The sequence below is a fragment of the Populus nigra genome, chromosome 10 (assembly GCF_951802175.1).
Source record: "Populus nigra chromosome 10, ddPopNigr1.1, whole genome shotgun sequence".
NCBI classification, from domain to species: Eukaryota; Viridiplantae; Streptophyta; class Magnoliopsida; order Malpighiales; family Salicaceae; genus Populus; species Populus nigra.
In genome coordinates, this window is record NC_084861.1 from 2,771,069 (window position 1) to 2,788,080 (window position 17,012).

Genomic DNA, 17,012 nt, shown 5'->3' on the forward strand with positions numbered 1-17,012 from the left:
ACATATTAAATTACTCAATTTTAATTTAACAATTTAAATTTAAAGAATACTGAAATAAATACAAAAGAATTTTTTAAAACACAAATCAATTTGGTAGGTTAATTTAACTGCCGGCGGGTTGATTTAAACTCAACTAATCTAATCCTATATATATATATATATATATATATATATATATATATATATATAAAATTAAAATAATATTATTTTAATTTATTAACCCGGCCATGTTTTAAAACTACGATCGCAATACATATCCTCCTTCAATTAAAGTCTAAAAAAAATCCCAATTATTAGTATCAAGAAGCAAATTTCATATAAAGTCAGTACCATATTAGAAAAAAAAAAGGAAAAAAAAAGAAAAAGAAAAAGAAAAAGAAAGAAAAAAAGATAAGGTTAGGAGGAGGAGTGTTACTCTCTACTAATAAAGGGGGTTCTTCTTGTTAATCCTCCAACCAAGCAGACATATTTATAGGATAGCCCTCTCCCTCCCCCTGACCTCCTCCTCTCCTGCATCAGCATCCACAACCCATCTCCCTCCCTGTCTCTTACACACCCTAATCCCAGATCTCTCTCCAACAAAACCAAACATGAAAAACCCGGTTCTTCTTTTGCCTTAGAACTCTCAGATTTCCACAGAAAAAAAATGTCAGCTATTAAGAGCATAATTAACAGGTCAAGATCACACAGGGTGGTCCAGTACAGCTCAGCGCCAGACCTGAGTCTGTTTGGAGGTGGATGTGGTGCAGAAACCACTTCATGTTGGGCTAATTTGCCACAAGAATTATTAAGAGAAGTGCTTATTAGAATAGAAGAATCGGAGAGCAGTTGGCCACCAAGAAAAAATGTGGTGGCTTGTGCTGGGGTTTGTAGGAGTTGGAGAGATATAACTAAAGAGTTAGTTAAAGTCCCTGAACTTTCTGGCAAACTCACTTTCCCGATATCTGTCAAGCAGGTAGCTTTATGTACTTTGGTTTGCTTTAATTCTGAGTTTTTGTAAGTTAATTATAAACGGGATTCATGGTTTTGGTTTCTGTGTTTTGATCTTTAATTTATCTGGGAAAGTGTTTTTTTTTTTTTTAAGTTTAGTGATTTGATAATGGATTGATGACGATTTGAATTCATTTCTGGGTATCTATAGTGGGTTTTAATTGGTCTTGGCTATTGTTAAATGATTGTCATTTTGAATGGATTTATGAGATAAATTTTTTGTCTTGAGATTTGTATGTTATTCTTACCTTGCTTTTGTGAAGAATGTTATTCAGACTTTGGACTTTCGAGTGATGGTTAAGGTTGCAAACTTACAATCAAGTAGAAAATGTTTGGGGCTAAAGATGCAACAGAAGAATTCATTTGTAGACCACGATTTTATTTTTTATTTTTTTCACTGGTGATATTAGATTTGTGGTTTGTTTAATAACTGTGATTTGCTCATCTCCCACAAACTTTTTTTCTAATTGATTACTTTTTTTCTAATTGATTACGATTTAGGCAGGTTGAGTGGGAAATGGTATGTCTGTTAAACGATGAGCAGTGGTGTTTATTGAAATCTCGCTTGTTTAGGATATTTCTATGCTCGGGTTTTCAACCATTTAGTCCAAATACTAATTACAATGACAAGGGATTTGGGACCGCTTGTTTTCAGAATAAGACAATTCCACTACCTTCTGCAAGTTTTAGGGAGGAACTTACTCGAAAACACCCTTAAAAGAGTAGGGCATTCCCTGTTGGACCTCCTTTTGCTTCGACGGTGTAGGTCCACAATGATGAATAGCTTCCACTTTTGTGTAGTGATGCTGATTTTGTTTCTTCTTTGATATCTAAATTTCCTCACCATGGTTCAACGTCTGTAACTATTATGCCCTGTGGTAAATACATTGGATTGATGGTAGTAGTGACAACCGTCCAATTGATTTAATGACAGCATGATTCTGATATGGAATTGGCGTTATTGTTTGTAATTTGGGAATTTTTTGCCTGGCCACCTCATGAGTCTGGGTTTCACGATTGGTTTGTTCTTTTCTCCTCTTGGAACTCCTTTCGTGCATTGTCTCATTTGATTCTTATTGTTTGCAGCCTGGTCCAAGGGATTTTCTCCTTCAGTGCTTCATAAAGCGGTGCAGATCCGCTCAAACATACCGTCTTTATCTTGGTCTAAATAATGGTGAGTAGGATCTTAATGGTGGTCAATATGTTCCTAAGTTGCCCATGTAGCGAACTAGATTCATGGTTCACATTATCCGTGCATCGTTGTTAATCCTTGTTTTTTTTAAGATTGTTTGCCGAGGCAGTCAATTTGACTGACCACTGAATTTTAAGAGGGCCTGGCTTTTACTGGTAGCTTTTTGAGCTTTGGAGAATTTAACTTTTTGAATTTGTTTGTTTCTTAACACAGCATTAACTGAAGACGGGAAGTTCCTTCTTGCTGCGCGCAAGTGTAGACGCCCCACCTGCACGGATTATATCATTTCTCTAGATACTGATGATATGTCAAAGGGAAGCAATGCTTATGTTGGGAAACTTAGGTATGATATAATTGGCCTGCAGAATGAGTTTTCTTGGCTCTCTTACTGGCTGGAATCTTTAACATTTTCTCTCCTTCTGTGAAGATCCAATTTTCTCGGAACCAAGTTCACGGTCTTTGATGGACAGCCCCCTCATGCTGGAGCCAAGATGACAAAAAGTCGCTCCTCAAGGCTAGTAAATTTGAAACAAGTTTCTCCAAGAGTCCCTACTGGCAATTACCCAGTGGCTAGCATCTCATATGAATTGAATGTATTGGGTTCCAGGTAAAGATTTAGGCACATCCGACAATTTACAGACTTGTCTTTGGAAATAAGTGAATGGATTGCTATCTCCTTCCTGTTTTGGCCGTTTCCATCAAATAAAATTGTGATCTGCATTAATTTTTTGGACCATGAATCACTAAGCATGCTTTCCTAGAAGCTTAGCTAATTATTTTAAAACTCTCACAAATCAAGCAGGGGTCCTAGGAGAATGCATTGCATTATGGATGCCATCCCTGCTTCTGCCGTTGAACCTGGTGGAATAGCTCCCACACAGACCGAGTTTTCTCATCACAATGTAGATTTCTTACCATCACTGCCCTTTTTCCGGTCAAAGTCAAACCGAGTTGAGAGCTTTCAATCAGGATCCTTGTCCAGTCAGAGAGAAGGAGCTTTGGTGCTGAAAAACAAGGCTCCAAGGTGGCATGAACAGCTCCAGTGTTGGTGTTTAAACTTCCATGGACGGGTTACAGTTGCTTCAGTGAAAAACTTTCAGTTGGTTGTTTCCCCAGAAAATGGACCAGCCGGGCCAGAACATGAGAATATCATCCTCCAATTTGGCAAAGTTGGAAAGGATTTGTTTACCATGGATTACCGCTATCCAATCTCCGCATTCCAAGCATTTGCACTGTGCCTCAGTAGCTTTGACACCAAAATAGCTTGTGAATGATGACTCATGATTGAGCAGGTTTGAATTTGCCTCTCTTAGAAATTGACACTCATTGGACCCTGATTTTGTTATAATTTATTGAATTGCAAAAGAAAATCTGAACCTTCCAGAACCATGATTTTACTGGAGCATAGTATAAGCTGCAAAAGGACCCTGCTCCGCTGCACAAGTATGAAATGTAATCCTGAAAGTAACAACAAAAGCATGTGTCCTTTTGTCTATGTCATGGATATTTCATTACTAGGTAATAGGTGGTCTCTTGGAATTGGATTGTCGAACTTGCCAAAACTTTTAAATGATTGACCTTTAAACCAGAGTCACCTTAACTGGGCTGCTAAAAGAATGACACCCTTTCTTCTGCCTGCGTGTGTGTTGGGGGGGGGGGGGGGGGGGTTTACATTTTGCTTTTCGTTCTTTTCCACCTCCTTCTACTTAGTCTCCTGCTGTTCAAAAGCCTTATTGGCTTTCCTGAATGCAATTGCTTAATGCTGTAGAAGCATGATCATAGGCATCTCTTTATTGAAGATAGTATCGGGGCTATATGTCCAGTGATGGGTCTTTAGTGCCACCTGCAAGCCTTTTTCCTGGCCATCAACAAGTTTCGGTCTGTCATGCATGTCCAGGTGGGATGGAGTTTTCTCCATTGATGGCGGTGCAATAAAGTTTGCGGGGGTGACTGATATGCAAATGAAATGCAGATATGCTGCTTGCTTGTTTGAAGGTTTTGAGATGATGGCGTGGATTCTAACTCCTATTCAAGATGTAGAATGAGATGTGGCATTTATTAGGACCGGAAGTGTCATCTATAATGCTCTGTGTGTATATATTTTACTCAGCGTTTTCTTATCTTTTTATTTTATTTTCTCCTATTTGCCTTCTTTCTTTCCCTTTAACTTGTTTTTATTTATTTCGTGGCCGTGTAACTATTTGTCACTTTAATTATTTGTTGAGACTCAAGATACCAACTCTACTTGCTTATTTGTTTCCCTATCCAGAAAAGAACCCTAAAATAATATATGTTAGTACATATCACTAATAAAAAAATAGAGTGGTTTTTTTTTTTTAAAGAGTTGATTTATACGTAAAAAAATATAAAAAAAGTCCCTTAAAATTGAAGTTGCATGTGTTCAATTGGGACAGGAATTTTGAAGTTTAATATCTTCGATAGTCAAAAAGGTTTTGACATTTAGGGCTTTAAAACTCTTTATAGTTTACGCGGGCAGAGCTCAGCTTTGCATATTCACACCATAAACAAGGTGGTGGTTGCCATTAGTCATGTTGCGTTTATACCATCTTCACTACTATCCTGATCGACAAAAACAGGATGGAAGAAAAAACAATCAAAATTATATTACAGTTCCATCTTGAATAACAGAGTTCTTTAATATGACCGTAACACCAGATCGGATGTAGAAGCCTTCCATGGATCTATCGGCCTCTTGTATGCCCTGAAAAATCCGTTCACAAACAAAAACTGGCAACTAGTAAGCAAGCTTTTCGACCAAAACTGTTTGATAAATGACAATTTCTTGATACAGTTGCCAAAAAACTCAGGGGGTAAGCAATTGAATCACTGACGATTTAAGATTTAAGTTTTTCTGATATTTAAATTTTTAAATTGAGATGATTATTCGTATTAAATTCTTAACAATAAAGCAATCTTATTCTATCTAATTGATTTAACACAAGTTAAATGAAAGATAAAATCATTTTTTGTTGAAACATACCTCTGAATTTGCAATAACGACATTCTTCCCAATTCTGGCATTTTTATCAATTATGCATTCTCTGCAAAACAAAATCGTTCATGCTCTAAGAGACAACAGGAAACATAAAACAGTTCCATTTAGCGCGTTCAAAAGACAAGAAAGGTTTCATATAAGCTTGTTCTCACTTGATTTTTGTGTTTTCTCCTATCCCAACCGGTACACTTCCTTCCGCAACCACTGATGCCACTTCAGCTTCCGTTTCATAAAAGTCAGCACCAAGCATTACTGTATCCTTCATTTATTTGGCCGTCACAGAAAATAAGTTTACATGGGAACATGTGTCCGCTCAGAACAATATTAGCACACAACAGAAATAGCAGAAACTGCAATACTAGCATGTTAAAACTTGGATTTGCTCGGAGGGTCAATCCAATAACATGCCAACCCGAAGCCTAGCTTTGGTCGGTTTCATGCCGAACTTATTTTTTTTAATCAAAACAATGTTGTTTTGATGTTTTTTTAAAAAATATTTAAAACTCAAATCAATCTACCGACCCGTGAGCTGACCTGCCGAATACACGCCATAAGTCTTGGGCCAGGTCAGAAGTCAAGTTGGTCTTATAACAGTGTTTTCAGAAACTAGCTCATCGATGCTATAATTAATTGAAATAATATTATAATATTATTGTGTGCAAACCTGTAAGTGGGCATTTGAGTTAATTCGAGATCGGATACCAATTACACTGTGTTCGATGAAGCAGTTGTTTAAGAAACTTCCATGAGATATGATTGAATCAACTATCTGCATGAAAAAAAAATTGGGATAAAATGACAATGCACTCGTTTACTTTACCTTATAGCAGCGTAGCACAAGTAACATCAGGAGAACACTTGAACTGTAACTTGTCGATTAGGGAGCTTTAAGAGGCAACATGAACGCCCTTCTACTAACCTTGCTATTGTCAATCTTGGACGGGGGCAGGTTTCTTCGTGATGTATACATTGGCTTTGTTGCATCATAGAAACTAAACCTTGGAGGCTGCAAAGTTATTAAGACAGCATCATCATGTCTCTCAATCATGAATATCAGTAAATCACGAGTAATGCTACAGGCATTCAGCAGCAAAGCAGCAGTTTGCATTATTTCTAGATTGTATTGTAAGATACTATCACTCATAGCCTTGATAAATTTCTTGTTTTTGCTGCTTTGATATATAGAATCGTCAAGTTATGATTACTATTTTCTTGAATTTACTTCTCCCAGTCCAAATGTAGCCTATTTGTGCCCAAAAAGATTAGGAAAAGTGTGGAGATTTGTTCAGGTACTTACATGCTCAGTGAGGGCAAGATTTGCTGCAAAGAAGGATCTGATGGTTCCTATGTCTTCCCAATAATCATTGAAGAGATACGCCTGCTCAGAGTCAACATTTTTTAAAAAAACAATAGTGATTTGTTGCGTTTGGTTAGTGTCTGGAATAGAAAAGATAGGTATAAAAAAGATAGAAAAATATTTTATTAAAGAGACAGAGACGAAACTTAAAATAAATTGATTTTTAAAATAATTTTAAAGTGATCAATTTCTGTTTTGAAAAAATAGTAAAACATGTCTATCTATAACTACTATCTGGTATTCCTACTATTTCCGTCTCTTTGATCCTGAGACAATAACGAAACCCTAAACGTGCATGAGTGTTCATTACATGTAAATATAGAGGCATATTCTCTTGAGATATTGGGGGTGAATACCTTGGGGTGCTCTAACACTGGTTTTGAAACTGATCAAGTCAAACTCCAGAAGAATTCAGTACATACCTTCATATAAAATTCTTTTGCCGAAGCTGGAATTATCTCTGATCCAAAGTCATTTGCAGTTGGAAAACGCCACCTGACTCAACAACAATTTATAGCACTCAGTAGTCCTTTACTCATGATAGGTATAGCGTATGTTTGTGTGCATGTTTACATGAAAGAGCATCGATTTTTCTTTCCTTTTCTTGTTATTAAATCCTGGTAAAATCATACGAAAATATAAAAATAACTTCAAATGCTCAACATCTGACGATCACTGATAATGCAAATGGCTAGTAGTACCTTAAAAGGTTCAAAAGTATCTCCTTCTTGAAGACATACACTCCCATTGAAGCAATGTATGGTTTCTTTAAAGCCTCTTCCTTCGAAAGCCCCAATACTGTCGTATCGACTTCCTGAAGTGTAAGTAAATGTAGCGTAAGCATAAGTGCTTAACCACTCAGATTTTATAGGTTTGTTCAGCAATGCAAAATCTGAAACTTACCATTGCCTTCAGGTCAACCCCCTTCGGTTTTTCACTGAATGAAAGGACTCTCCCCTTATTGTCAATCTTCATGAGACCAAAATCTGAGGCCCGGCTATCATGTAAATATTGGAAAGTCTCAAAAACACGATCCATCAACTTTGAACATGAACTCAGATATTAAATTTGCCATGAGTAGATATAAGCAAAGTGACAAAAGGGTAAATATCAGAGTCGAGTCCCCTGAAATGAGAAATTGCTATTGTAAGAGCTTAGCTTGGATTAAACTTATGCAGACCTATCATCCATCGGTAGACAAGAGAGAGTAATATCTGCACCACCCTGCCGATGATTCTGGAAACGAGAGACTAACATTAAAGTCTGATACTTATAGATTAAGTAGAACTTGATTTCCACACTCAATTTTAGTGAATAAAAACCATGTCAAGTGAAATGTACTTCTTCTCACCTGCACAAAGTCCATGTAGTCCATTCGATACAAGTGATCTCCAGAAAGAATTAGCACATCCTCAATCTCCTTGCTTCTTGGGCCCTTTGAAGTTAAAGTAAATAGTCAAAACATATGTGTAACATCCTGAAAAGTTTAAGATTTGTTCTAAAATCACCAAATTCAGGATACGGGAAGATAGCAGAGACAAAAGTATAAACCTCTTAGCAGCGATTTTTCATTGAGGTAAAGTCTCAGTGGTCGATAAACAAGAGGCAAGTTGTAATTTTATCTTCCAAGGCAACATGAATTACGATATGGCCATAAACCTTCCAGTTGAAGTGTTTCATATAATGGAGTTACAGCTTCTTCCACTATTGGAACTTAAAGGATTCATATTATCCGAGGGAGAAAAGAAATCTCAAAAAACAAGGAGGCACGAAGGGTAGTCGCTGGTTCAAAAACTGGTTATTGTGTAATCTCTTGCTACTTCTGTTCTGCCTCTGCTTCGATGCAATACAAACTAACCTGTTGTTTCTATATACAGCATTCCTTATGAAATACTCTTCATCTTCTTTTGATGTAATAATCAAACGTTTATAAACAGCATGCAGGCTAGTTTATGCAACAAAAAGGCGAGAAAAAGAAAATGTGGATATGTCCTCGACTCAGTGAATCACCCTAATTCCCTTTAAGGATTCTGAGAATGGAAAGCCTTACTGGCAATCTGTGCTCTTTAAGTTTCCAACTAAACCGGTACGTGCTCGTGGTAGAGAGTAGAAATTTATTGTAGCACCAGGTATCCTCTATTTTTTAACCTTCCTAGTCCTCTTCTGTACGTTTTCATACTGTAACAGGGAAGAATTGCATTGCCTGTGGTTTGAGTTGATTTCAAGCTAGTAGGATTTCACGTGCAGATTACATCTAATATATAAATGATTACCTCAAAAAGCCAATGAAATTGCCGCACAGCATCAGCGGTGCCCTGGAACCACTTTTTACCTGCCTCTCCAGGAGTTTGAGTAGCTGCCAGGGCCTGATGACAGAGAAACAAACTTTGACTGACTTTTTATAACATAAATTTTATTCCCATTTCATCAGAACATTAGCAAGCAAAGCATGTCCATGCTTGAGTTTATAGACAGTAATCACTTGCTATAAAGTAAAAGGAGAAAAATAAAAAAACAAAGTAGTTACCTCTACAAAACCATCTCCAAAACTGACTCCATTACCGAGGTTGTAGGCACGAGCAAGATGCCTATTTAGTGATGCTGAGTTGTATTGAGTGAGGATGTATACCTTGTTGATTCCACTATTGATGCAGTTGCTCATTGGCACATCTATCAGTCTGTATGAACCTCCGATTGGGACCTACAGATATCAACAGTAAATATCCAACTATGGTATCAAACCATATATTTTCAACTATAAGCCTGCTCTTTCAAATTTGATAGCCCCACAAAACTTAACGAATAGGAAATGGCTCCCACGAAGCGTATGTCAAATTTAATTAATACACATGAAGTCGATGACGATGAAAAATGTGATAAAGAGAAAGGCTTACAGCAGGTTTGGCTCGGCGCTTTGTCAGAGGGAAAAGACGAGTACCGGCTCCTCCACCAAGAATAACAGCCACGACTGTCCGTGGATCCCTTTTTTCCATCTCTAGGTCCCTCAACTGCGTAGTGCGATAGCCAAATGCATTAACTATTAATTGGAAAACAAGTTTGTGTGTGTGTGTGTGTGTGTGTGTGTTTGCTAAATTAAGAAAGGCGTAGCTTAATTAATGAGCTAACCCTGGACTCCATTGCTACATCAGTAGTAAGAGACATGCAAACTTGTTGCTTAGAAATTCTAACAGCAAGAGTACTAGTTCCTTGATGAAGTTGGTTTAACTTCAACTTATTTCCCATCAACTCTCCATTGCCAAACTTCACAAGTCTCGAGCAATATCTCCTCACTCCCAATCCTCTGGCGCCATGCAACTGGCCAGCAGCTGCAGCTGAGAGGGAGAACCGGACATCGGCAGAGACTGTCATTTCCTCTGAAACTCAAGGAGAAAACTGGAATGCAAAATCAGTAAAGAGCTTGCATGTGATGCTTGCAAGTGCAGGCCATTTCGAGGGTCCTGAGTAATGTGGAGGCTTCTCTCTTGTATGAGGCTTGAGAGGGGGAGTTGCTTGCATGGACTGCTTGCTATTGGAGGATTGATGCCACGTTATCCAAAACCAATAGCATCCACCAATTTGCTTGTATCCGGGAGGATTTTCCAGTGATTCCTAGAATGTCCACTGCCCCCACCAATAATTACGAACCCGAGGGATATTCCACAGTTTCTGCTTCTTTAAAGATTTTTGGTCTCCGTGAAAGCTAGACCATGAAATGATTAACGGTTTTCTTTTATCGATTATTTGAATTTTCCTCTCAAAATTAAATAAAATTGACCCCTAACAATGTAGGTGGAAGCACAACAGCAAGCATAGAAAAGTAGAAAATAGATTTAAATAGGGTTAGAATACAAAAAAAAAACCTCTAAAATCTTATTTTTATTTTTGAATATTAATGTGGCCATGTTTATCTCTCTAGAAAGTTTAAAAATTTTTATATAGGCATGAAACAGAACTTACAATATAGAAAAAATATCATCATTTCTTACCATATGACCATCATTTCTTACTATTTTTTTTTTCTGTGTGTAAATGATGTTCATGGTCATGAAATATAGTAAAGAGGAAACATAAAAGATTGATCATAATAAATTTTTAACTATACTAATTAGGGCCAAGTCAACTCAAAATATGCTACTAAACTTGTAGCCAAGATTATATGATTGAAATAAAATAATTAAAAAAATAAATAGAATTATAAAGTTTTATTTTACAAAAAAAAACATGTTAATTTTTCAAACTCGTAATTTAAGTCATTAAACTCGAAACACCAAATCTAAAAAAACCATGAAGTCTGATTCTCAATCAATTAAATATTGAACAATAAAATTGAAAAAAATCATTTTAATTATACTAAATAATTTTAAAAATAACAATTAAAAAAATAAGAATCAAAGTTAAAATACAAAATAAATTTTATATTTAATTGAATGGTAAAATTGAAAAAAAAATCAATTTACTAAAAGGGATTTTTTTTGAATAAAAAAAATGAGGATCAATATTGATATAAAAAATATTAACAATATTGTAATTAAAGGGTGAAATTGCAAAGAATAATAACTTTTACAAAATGACCAAGAAAAAAATAAAAATCAAAACTAGATTGAAAAATATAATACCATCAATTTAAATTGAAGAATGAAATTGAAAATCACTAAAAGTTTTACAAAATATTAAAGGAAAAAAAAAGAAATTCAAAGAATGAGGACCACAATGGAATATAATATTTAGTAAATTGAGATTGAGGGATGGAATTAAAAACAAATAAAATTTATACAAAATGACCAATACAAAAAAATTAAAAATCAAAAGAAAAATGATTAAAGGTTAAATACCAACAATTAAAAGGGTTAAATTGTAATTTTTTTGAGAATAAAAAAGAGAAAAGGAAGAAAAACAAATGCCCATTGTCACCAAATCAAACCATCATCAGTGACACACGTCGCACCAACAGAAAAAAGATACAGAAGTGTTTCCAATTATATGATAGAAGAATATTTTTAAATATTACAAGAAGCTGTACGACCAATTAGAGCCTGGAAGGGCTTGGGCACCTCCCAACTTTTTATTTTTTGTTTTTTTTTTAGCCAAATATAGAATTAACTCTGAATTAACTTTATAATTACAAAAAAAATATTGTAAAAAAACAAAAACACCACTTGATCTCAAGCTTTTTTCTCCTTTTAATTCATTGTTTTACTTTGCATTTTAATTATTTATTATTTTTTCTATTTGAAAAATATCAAATTGTTCCCTAATTTAAATTTTAATAATAATAAAAACTATATTGAACACACGAAAATACCCTTTGACATAATTTTTAAATTTTTTACTTCTAATGGTATTCTAGTTGTTTGATTGTGCAATCAATATAAGAAAATATTTATTTGTCTTATTCTATTTAAAAATGACAAATAAATAAAGTAAAAGGAATTTAATATTCTTGAAAGCTAGTATTAAGTTTTTTGGATGAAGAGAAAAAAAGTTATTATATTCGGGTGAACAATATTTTTAAGTGTGAATATAAAAGTTTATTGTATATGCAAGTTTAAAGAAGGATTTAAATTTACATTTTTTTAAAAAAAATTTCTAAATTCTAGTTTTTTAATTTCTAAATGATATTATAGAAAAATTTACATGTGGAAAATAACATTTTTATAAAGCTAGCACATTTTTATCTTACATTTAATTTTCAAACGAAAGAAGATATGCATATAAATGCTTACTGTATATGTAAGTTTAAAGAAGGATTTAAAATGAGTTAAATTACTATATTATATTTTTTTAACATTTTCTAAATTCTAGTTTTTTAATTTCTACATAATATTATAAAAACAATACGTGTGAAAAATAATATTTTTATAAAGCTAGCACATTTTTATCTTACATTTAATTTTTAAACGAAATAAGACACTAGGCATGGAAGCTAAATGTGAATTTTTTCTAACAATATCACTTGATATGTGGCTTGTACGATGCCTTATGCCAATAATTTTCTAATATAAAAAATATTTAGACAATATTGATATTTAAAATAATAATAATTTGAGACTCGGATTATTGATTTAATTGAATTCAATAAATTTAATTAATTTAATAATACTATTAAAAATAGCATTGACATTAAATAAAGCAAACAATAAAAATTGACCATTACTATAAAAAATAAGCTTTCAATATTATACTTAAAGGAAGAATTTCTTTTAAAAAACTAAATTTAACAAAGAACAAAAAATAAAAAGATCCAAGATAATTTAAGTTATTTTCAAGATTACTGAAAAATCCTATAGAAAACAAAAAATAAAATAAAAATACAGCTTAATTTCCAATTAAATAAATATTTAAGGATTAAACCGAAAATACATGAACTTATAAAAGGAAGAAAAAAAAACCTCCTAAACTTAGGTCAATCTCTCAAAGTTATAACTCGTGAAATCCTAAACCTGGACACAATTAAGAAGCTTAATTCCTAACCAATTTGATGTTGAAGAATAAAATTAAAAAAAAATATCAATTAAAAATTTGTCAAAGTAAAAAAAAATTACAATAAAAAAACAAGAATCAAATATGCTAGGAAATAAACCGAAGAATGATGAAATCGTATAAGAAATCACTTTTAAAAATTATCTCAGATAAAATAAATAGCAATTAATAGAATGATGAATAAATCTGATAAATAAATAAAATTAAAAGAGGATGAAAACTAAAAAGAATTTATAATTTTATAAATTATATCAAATAAAATAAATACAATTAAAAGAACTTGGACCAAATCTGAAGGAAAAAAACATTGAATGATTGCTTTGAAAATTTAGATAGTTAGGTGTATAAATCTAGGAGAGAGAAAAAAAAAATTGGTGGCACCAAATTATATATTCATATGCTACACACGATGACTAGGGATAGATAAGCTATCAAAACAATTCAAATGTCATAACATAAGATAATGTTTGGCTATTAAAAAATACCTCACGAAAGAATACATGCCTTGTTGTGCTTTAAGAAAGTGAACATAGAAAAAAAAACCCTAAAAATAGTTAAATAATTTTTGTTTTTAATGAAAATTTTATAATTTTATTATACTTTAAAATGTGCAAAGACTAATAAGCACTCTGTGAAAATACATTTTTATCTCTCTAATAGCTGGTTTTATGATTTTCTCATATAAGGATAAAATGATAATTGTATTGTTGCAATCCATTATGTAATATATTTTGGTCTATAGTGAAATATGAAGGGAGTGTTTGGGATTGTGATTTTAAAAATTTTAATATTTTTTTTTGTTAAAATAACTTTTTTTTATATTTTTAGATTGTTTTGATATACTGATGTCAAAAATAATTTTTAAAAAATAAAAAAACTTCATTTTGATACATTTCTAAATGATAAGCACTTTAAATCATCACCACCATCACAATCTCAAATAGATCCTAAGTCATTTTAGTTCTTTTTTTAATACGAACTAAAGTATATTGTATACATGATCATCAAAGTGGGGCACATGAGCTCCCCTAGCTGATGATTTTTTTTTTTTTGTCATTGCACTCATTTTATCAAGATTTTTTCAATACTACCGAGAATACTGTATACATCATTTTTTGCCTTCTTCCTTTTCCTCCATGGAGTGTGTATCAGCACATGTTGATCATTTATTTAAAATTTCACATTTCTTCACTATGAATTTTAAAAAAGTCAAAATTCTCACGTGTGACTTCCATCAAACTGTGCTCTTTTTTTTTTTTTAAAAAAAATAACTGACTGTTGCTAGTTTTCCAAGAAAACATTAAAAATAAATGCGTGAATTTTCAAAAAAAAAAAAAAAAAGGGGGCAATCGTGTTTTGCGGTAAGCGGTGTCGTTTTTAGAAAGAAAAGGAAGACGCGCGGCATGCAGGCAGCATGTACGAGAATCGCGGCAGTATTATTATTATTGTTGTTGTTGTTGTTGTTAAGGACCACTAAAACGGCAGCGTATAAATCTGATGGCGGTGGGTTGGACAACGCTTTTATGAATAAAGAAAGTGGGAGGAAGAACGTCGCAGATGCACGGTAGCTGTCGTTAGTTACCCAACAAACAAGAAAGGAACAATCTATCTTCCAAGCTGCTCACTTCCTCATTTACTAGGAGTAGTTTCTTGGACTCTTTCTCTTATATACATTCATCACCGACGCCGTTCTCCTTTGAAAAACAACAGTAGCTTCAATTAGCAGCAGCAGCAATGGCATCTTCAAGATTTTCTCTTCTCTTCCCATTCTTTGTTTTCTTCATTATTCTCTGCTTGATCAGTCACCCTGTCATTTGTGACGGTAACCATTTTTCTTTTCTTTATTTTTGGGATTACTTGGTAATTATCTGCTTTCTTTTATTTCTTTTTTACATTATCTAATTTATCATGTGAGATCTGATTACTGATTCTTGATCTAGAGATATCTCTGTGTTCTTGTTTGTTTGAATCTGTCGTTTTAGCTGTAGTCTTGTAGATTCAATTCTATAATACATATGTGCATTACAATTAATCTGGATACTTTTAATTCATCTGTATTGCTTACAACTTTCCAAAACGCTGGAATTGGTAAATGGCCTTGAATTGATTTCATTTCTACTCAAATCTGATGTCTCCAAACGGGCTGTTGCATTATGCAGTGAATTTGCCTTTGCAAGATTGCTTGTTATGACCCAGTTAACTAAGAAATAGCTGTAATCCAACTAGTATTATAGTTTGCTTTCATGATTTGCATTGGCAAGCTCGTCAAGTCTTTGCTTAATTTTTTCTCTCCCATTAATCTGTTTTTCCGTTATATTTTTATGCAATTTGCTGATACTTGTTCTTCAGGTCAAGAAAATGGTTTTAAAAGTTGTTGTCCTCTTGCTATCAAAAGCTAGTTTTTGCTGCTTGTTTAGAATGCACACGAAGTTGGAAATGATCCCAGATCCCAAGTGGTCTGGGCTTTCTTTTCAGTACAGTCCCATGAGTCTATTGCTCCATGTTAATTTGCCCAAGTTAATTTTTTCTTCCCGGCTGATATCTTAACACTAAGCTTCTCATTCCACCACTTATTTGCAGGTGATGAGGAGGATGCCCTTCTTCAAGGGATTAACAACTACAGGACATCCTTCAATTTGACTACCCTCACAAAAAATGATAACGCAGAGTGCCTTGCTGAGGAGATTGCTGACCAATTTAAGAACCAACCTTGTACAAACACCACGGGTTCCAACACAGTACCAGGCACTGAGCCGCAGTTCCCCAATTACCCGAGCCTTCTAGCCAAATGCCATTTGAATGTCTCCAACACAAGGGATGGAGCTGTGATGCCTGCTTGTGTTCCCCACCTGGATCCAAGTCTTGTGCTCACTAACTTCACACGGACTCCATACTCCGATAACCTTAATGATACTAAGTTTACAGGAGCTGGGATTGGTTCTGATGGTAACTGGATCGTTGTTGTTCTGACCACAAGCACACCTGAGGGAAGTTATGTGACTTCCAAGACAGACGGTTCGGATTACAATGCAGCCAATTTGACCGCCAAGAATACTGGTCTAATCTATCACTTACTGTTTTTGCTAATAGGTTCTCTCTTCTTGTTGTGAAGAACCAAGTGCATGGCTAACACTAGCTCACATGAACGCAACTCGGTTGTCCAAGGATCCAAGTCTTGTATTCCCTTTTGACATTTCAGAGGGACTGATTATTTGCATCGCTGTTTTTTCTTGTTCATATCGAGACAATAGCTGAAGATTATGTACCATATTTGATGAACTCTTATTTTTCGAACATTATGGGTCGCATTTGATTAACATAAGAAACACAATAATTTTTAAAATATATTTCAAAATTTTCATAGAAATATTTGTTTTATATTTCCTTGTAGGTTTATTGATGAACTAATATAAGTATTGGATTGGTTAAGTACTTTTAATACATAGTAATTCTGATTTTTTCTCAAGTCCTCAATTGGAAGATGGAAAGGAGCCTGGAAGAAACATTGTGGAAAAGTTTTCGAAAACATGTTTATTAATTAAAAATTAAATGTTGTTTTCTTGAGAAAACACATTTTTTATTTTTCTAGTTCAGTGAAATACCAACAAAGGCTGTTTTCTTAATTCTTCATCGTAAAATTCACTATGAAATTAAGGGATTCGTCTGGCTTATCAATTTTTTTTATCTTAATTTCTTCTATTATTTGAAATATAAGTAAAATAAGGATATTAATTGTTTTTTATTTTAGAAAAATTGTACTCAATAAACATTATTAATTGAATTTTGATTATATCCAAGAAAGGTATTTGAATTAAGAATCTGAAATCCATTCTCTAATTTATCACTTGTAAGGTAAAATATTTTATTTTATTTTATTTATTTACTTTAAATTATTTTTTTGTGTTTTCAAATAGTTTTAATGTAATAACATTAAAAAAAATTAAAAAAATATTATTTTAATATATTTTAAAAAAATA

The 17,012-nt window shown here is 33.5% G+C and overlaps 3 protein-coding genes across 7 annotated transcripts; 2 read left to right on the forward strand and 1 right to left on the reverse strand.

Moving 5' to 3' along the window:
• Nucleotides 1–393: 393 nt before the first annotated feature.
• On the forward strand, nucleotides 394–4,434 carry LOC133705882 (tubby-like F-box protein 3). 5 transcript variants are annotated; one of them, XM_062131304.1, is made up of 6 exons: nucleotides 394–955; nucleotides 2,077–2,164; nucleotides 2,396–2,525; nucleotides 2,610–2,789; nucleotides 2,982–3,474; nucleotides 3,965–4,434. In XM_062131304.1, the coding sequence occupies exons 1-5, from the start codon at nucleotides 647–649 to the stop codon at nucleotides 3,454–3,456; spliced, it is 1,182 nt and encodes a 393-aa protein (XP_061987288.1). In that variant the 5' UTR covers nucleotides 394–646; the 3' UTR covers nucleotides 3,457–3,474; nucleotides 3,965–4,434. The 5 variants fall into 5 exon arrangements, with proteins under 5 accessions (XP_061987288.1, XP_061987286.1, XP_061987289.1 ...); XM_062131302.1 differs by having other exon boundaries at nucleotides 395–955; nucleotides 3,951–4,434; XM_062131305.1 differs by having other exon boundaries at nucleotides 395–955; nucleotides 4,080–4,434.
• A 253-nt stretch (nucleotides 4,435–4,687) lies between these two features.
• On the reverse strand, nucleotides 4,688–10,113 carry LOC133705881 (glucose-1-phosphate adenylyltransferase large subunit 3, chloroplastic/amyloplastic). The gene is made up of 15 exons (XM_062131300.1): nucleotides 9,682–10,113; nucleotides 9,450–9,563; nucleotides 9,083–9,256; nucleotides 8,829–8,921; nucleotides 7,907–7,990; nucleotides 7,736–7,791; nucleotides 7,459–7,552; nucleotides 7,257–7,369; nucleotides 6,978–7,050; nucleotides 6,496–6,576; nucleotides 6,118–6,204; nucleotides 5,863–5,967; nucleotides 5,351–5,457; nucleotides 5,184–5,244; nucleotides 4,688–4,904 (listed from the first exon to the last, which is right to left on the reverse strand). The coding sequence occupies exons 1-15, from the start codon at nucleotides 9,922–9,924 to the stop codon at nucleotides 4,803–4,805; spliced, it is 1,587 nt and encodes a 528-aa protein (XP_061987284.1). The 5' UTR covers nucleotides 9,925–10,113; the 3' UTR covers nucleotides 4,688–4,802.
• Nucleotides 10,114–14,584: 4,471 nt separating this feature from the next.
• LOC133704190 (uncharacterized GPI-anchored protein At3g06035-like) lies at nucleotides 14,585–16,380 on the forward strand. Its single transcript, XM_062128965.1, has 2 exons — nucleotides 14,585–14,857; nucleotides 15,616–16,380. The coding sequence occupies exons 1-2, from the start codon at nucleotides 14,770–14,772 to the stop codon at nucleotides 16,143–16,145; spliced, it is 618 nt and encodes a 205-aa protein (XP_061984949.1). The 5' UTR covers nucleotides 14,585–14,769; the 3' UTR covers nucleotides 16,146–16,380.
• The last annotated feature ends 632 nt before the right edge of the window (nucleotides 16,381–17,012 follow it).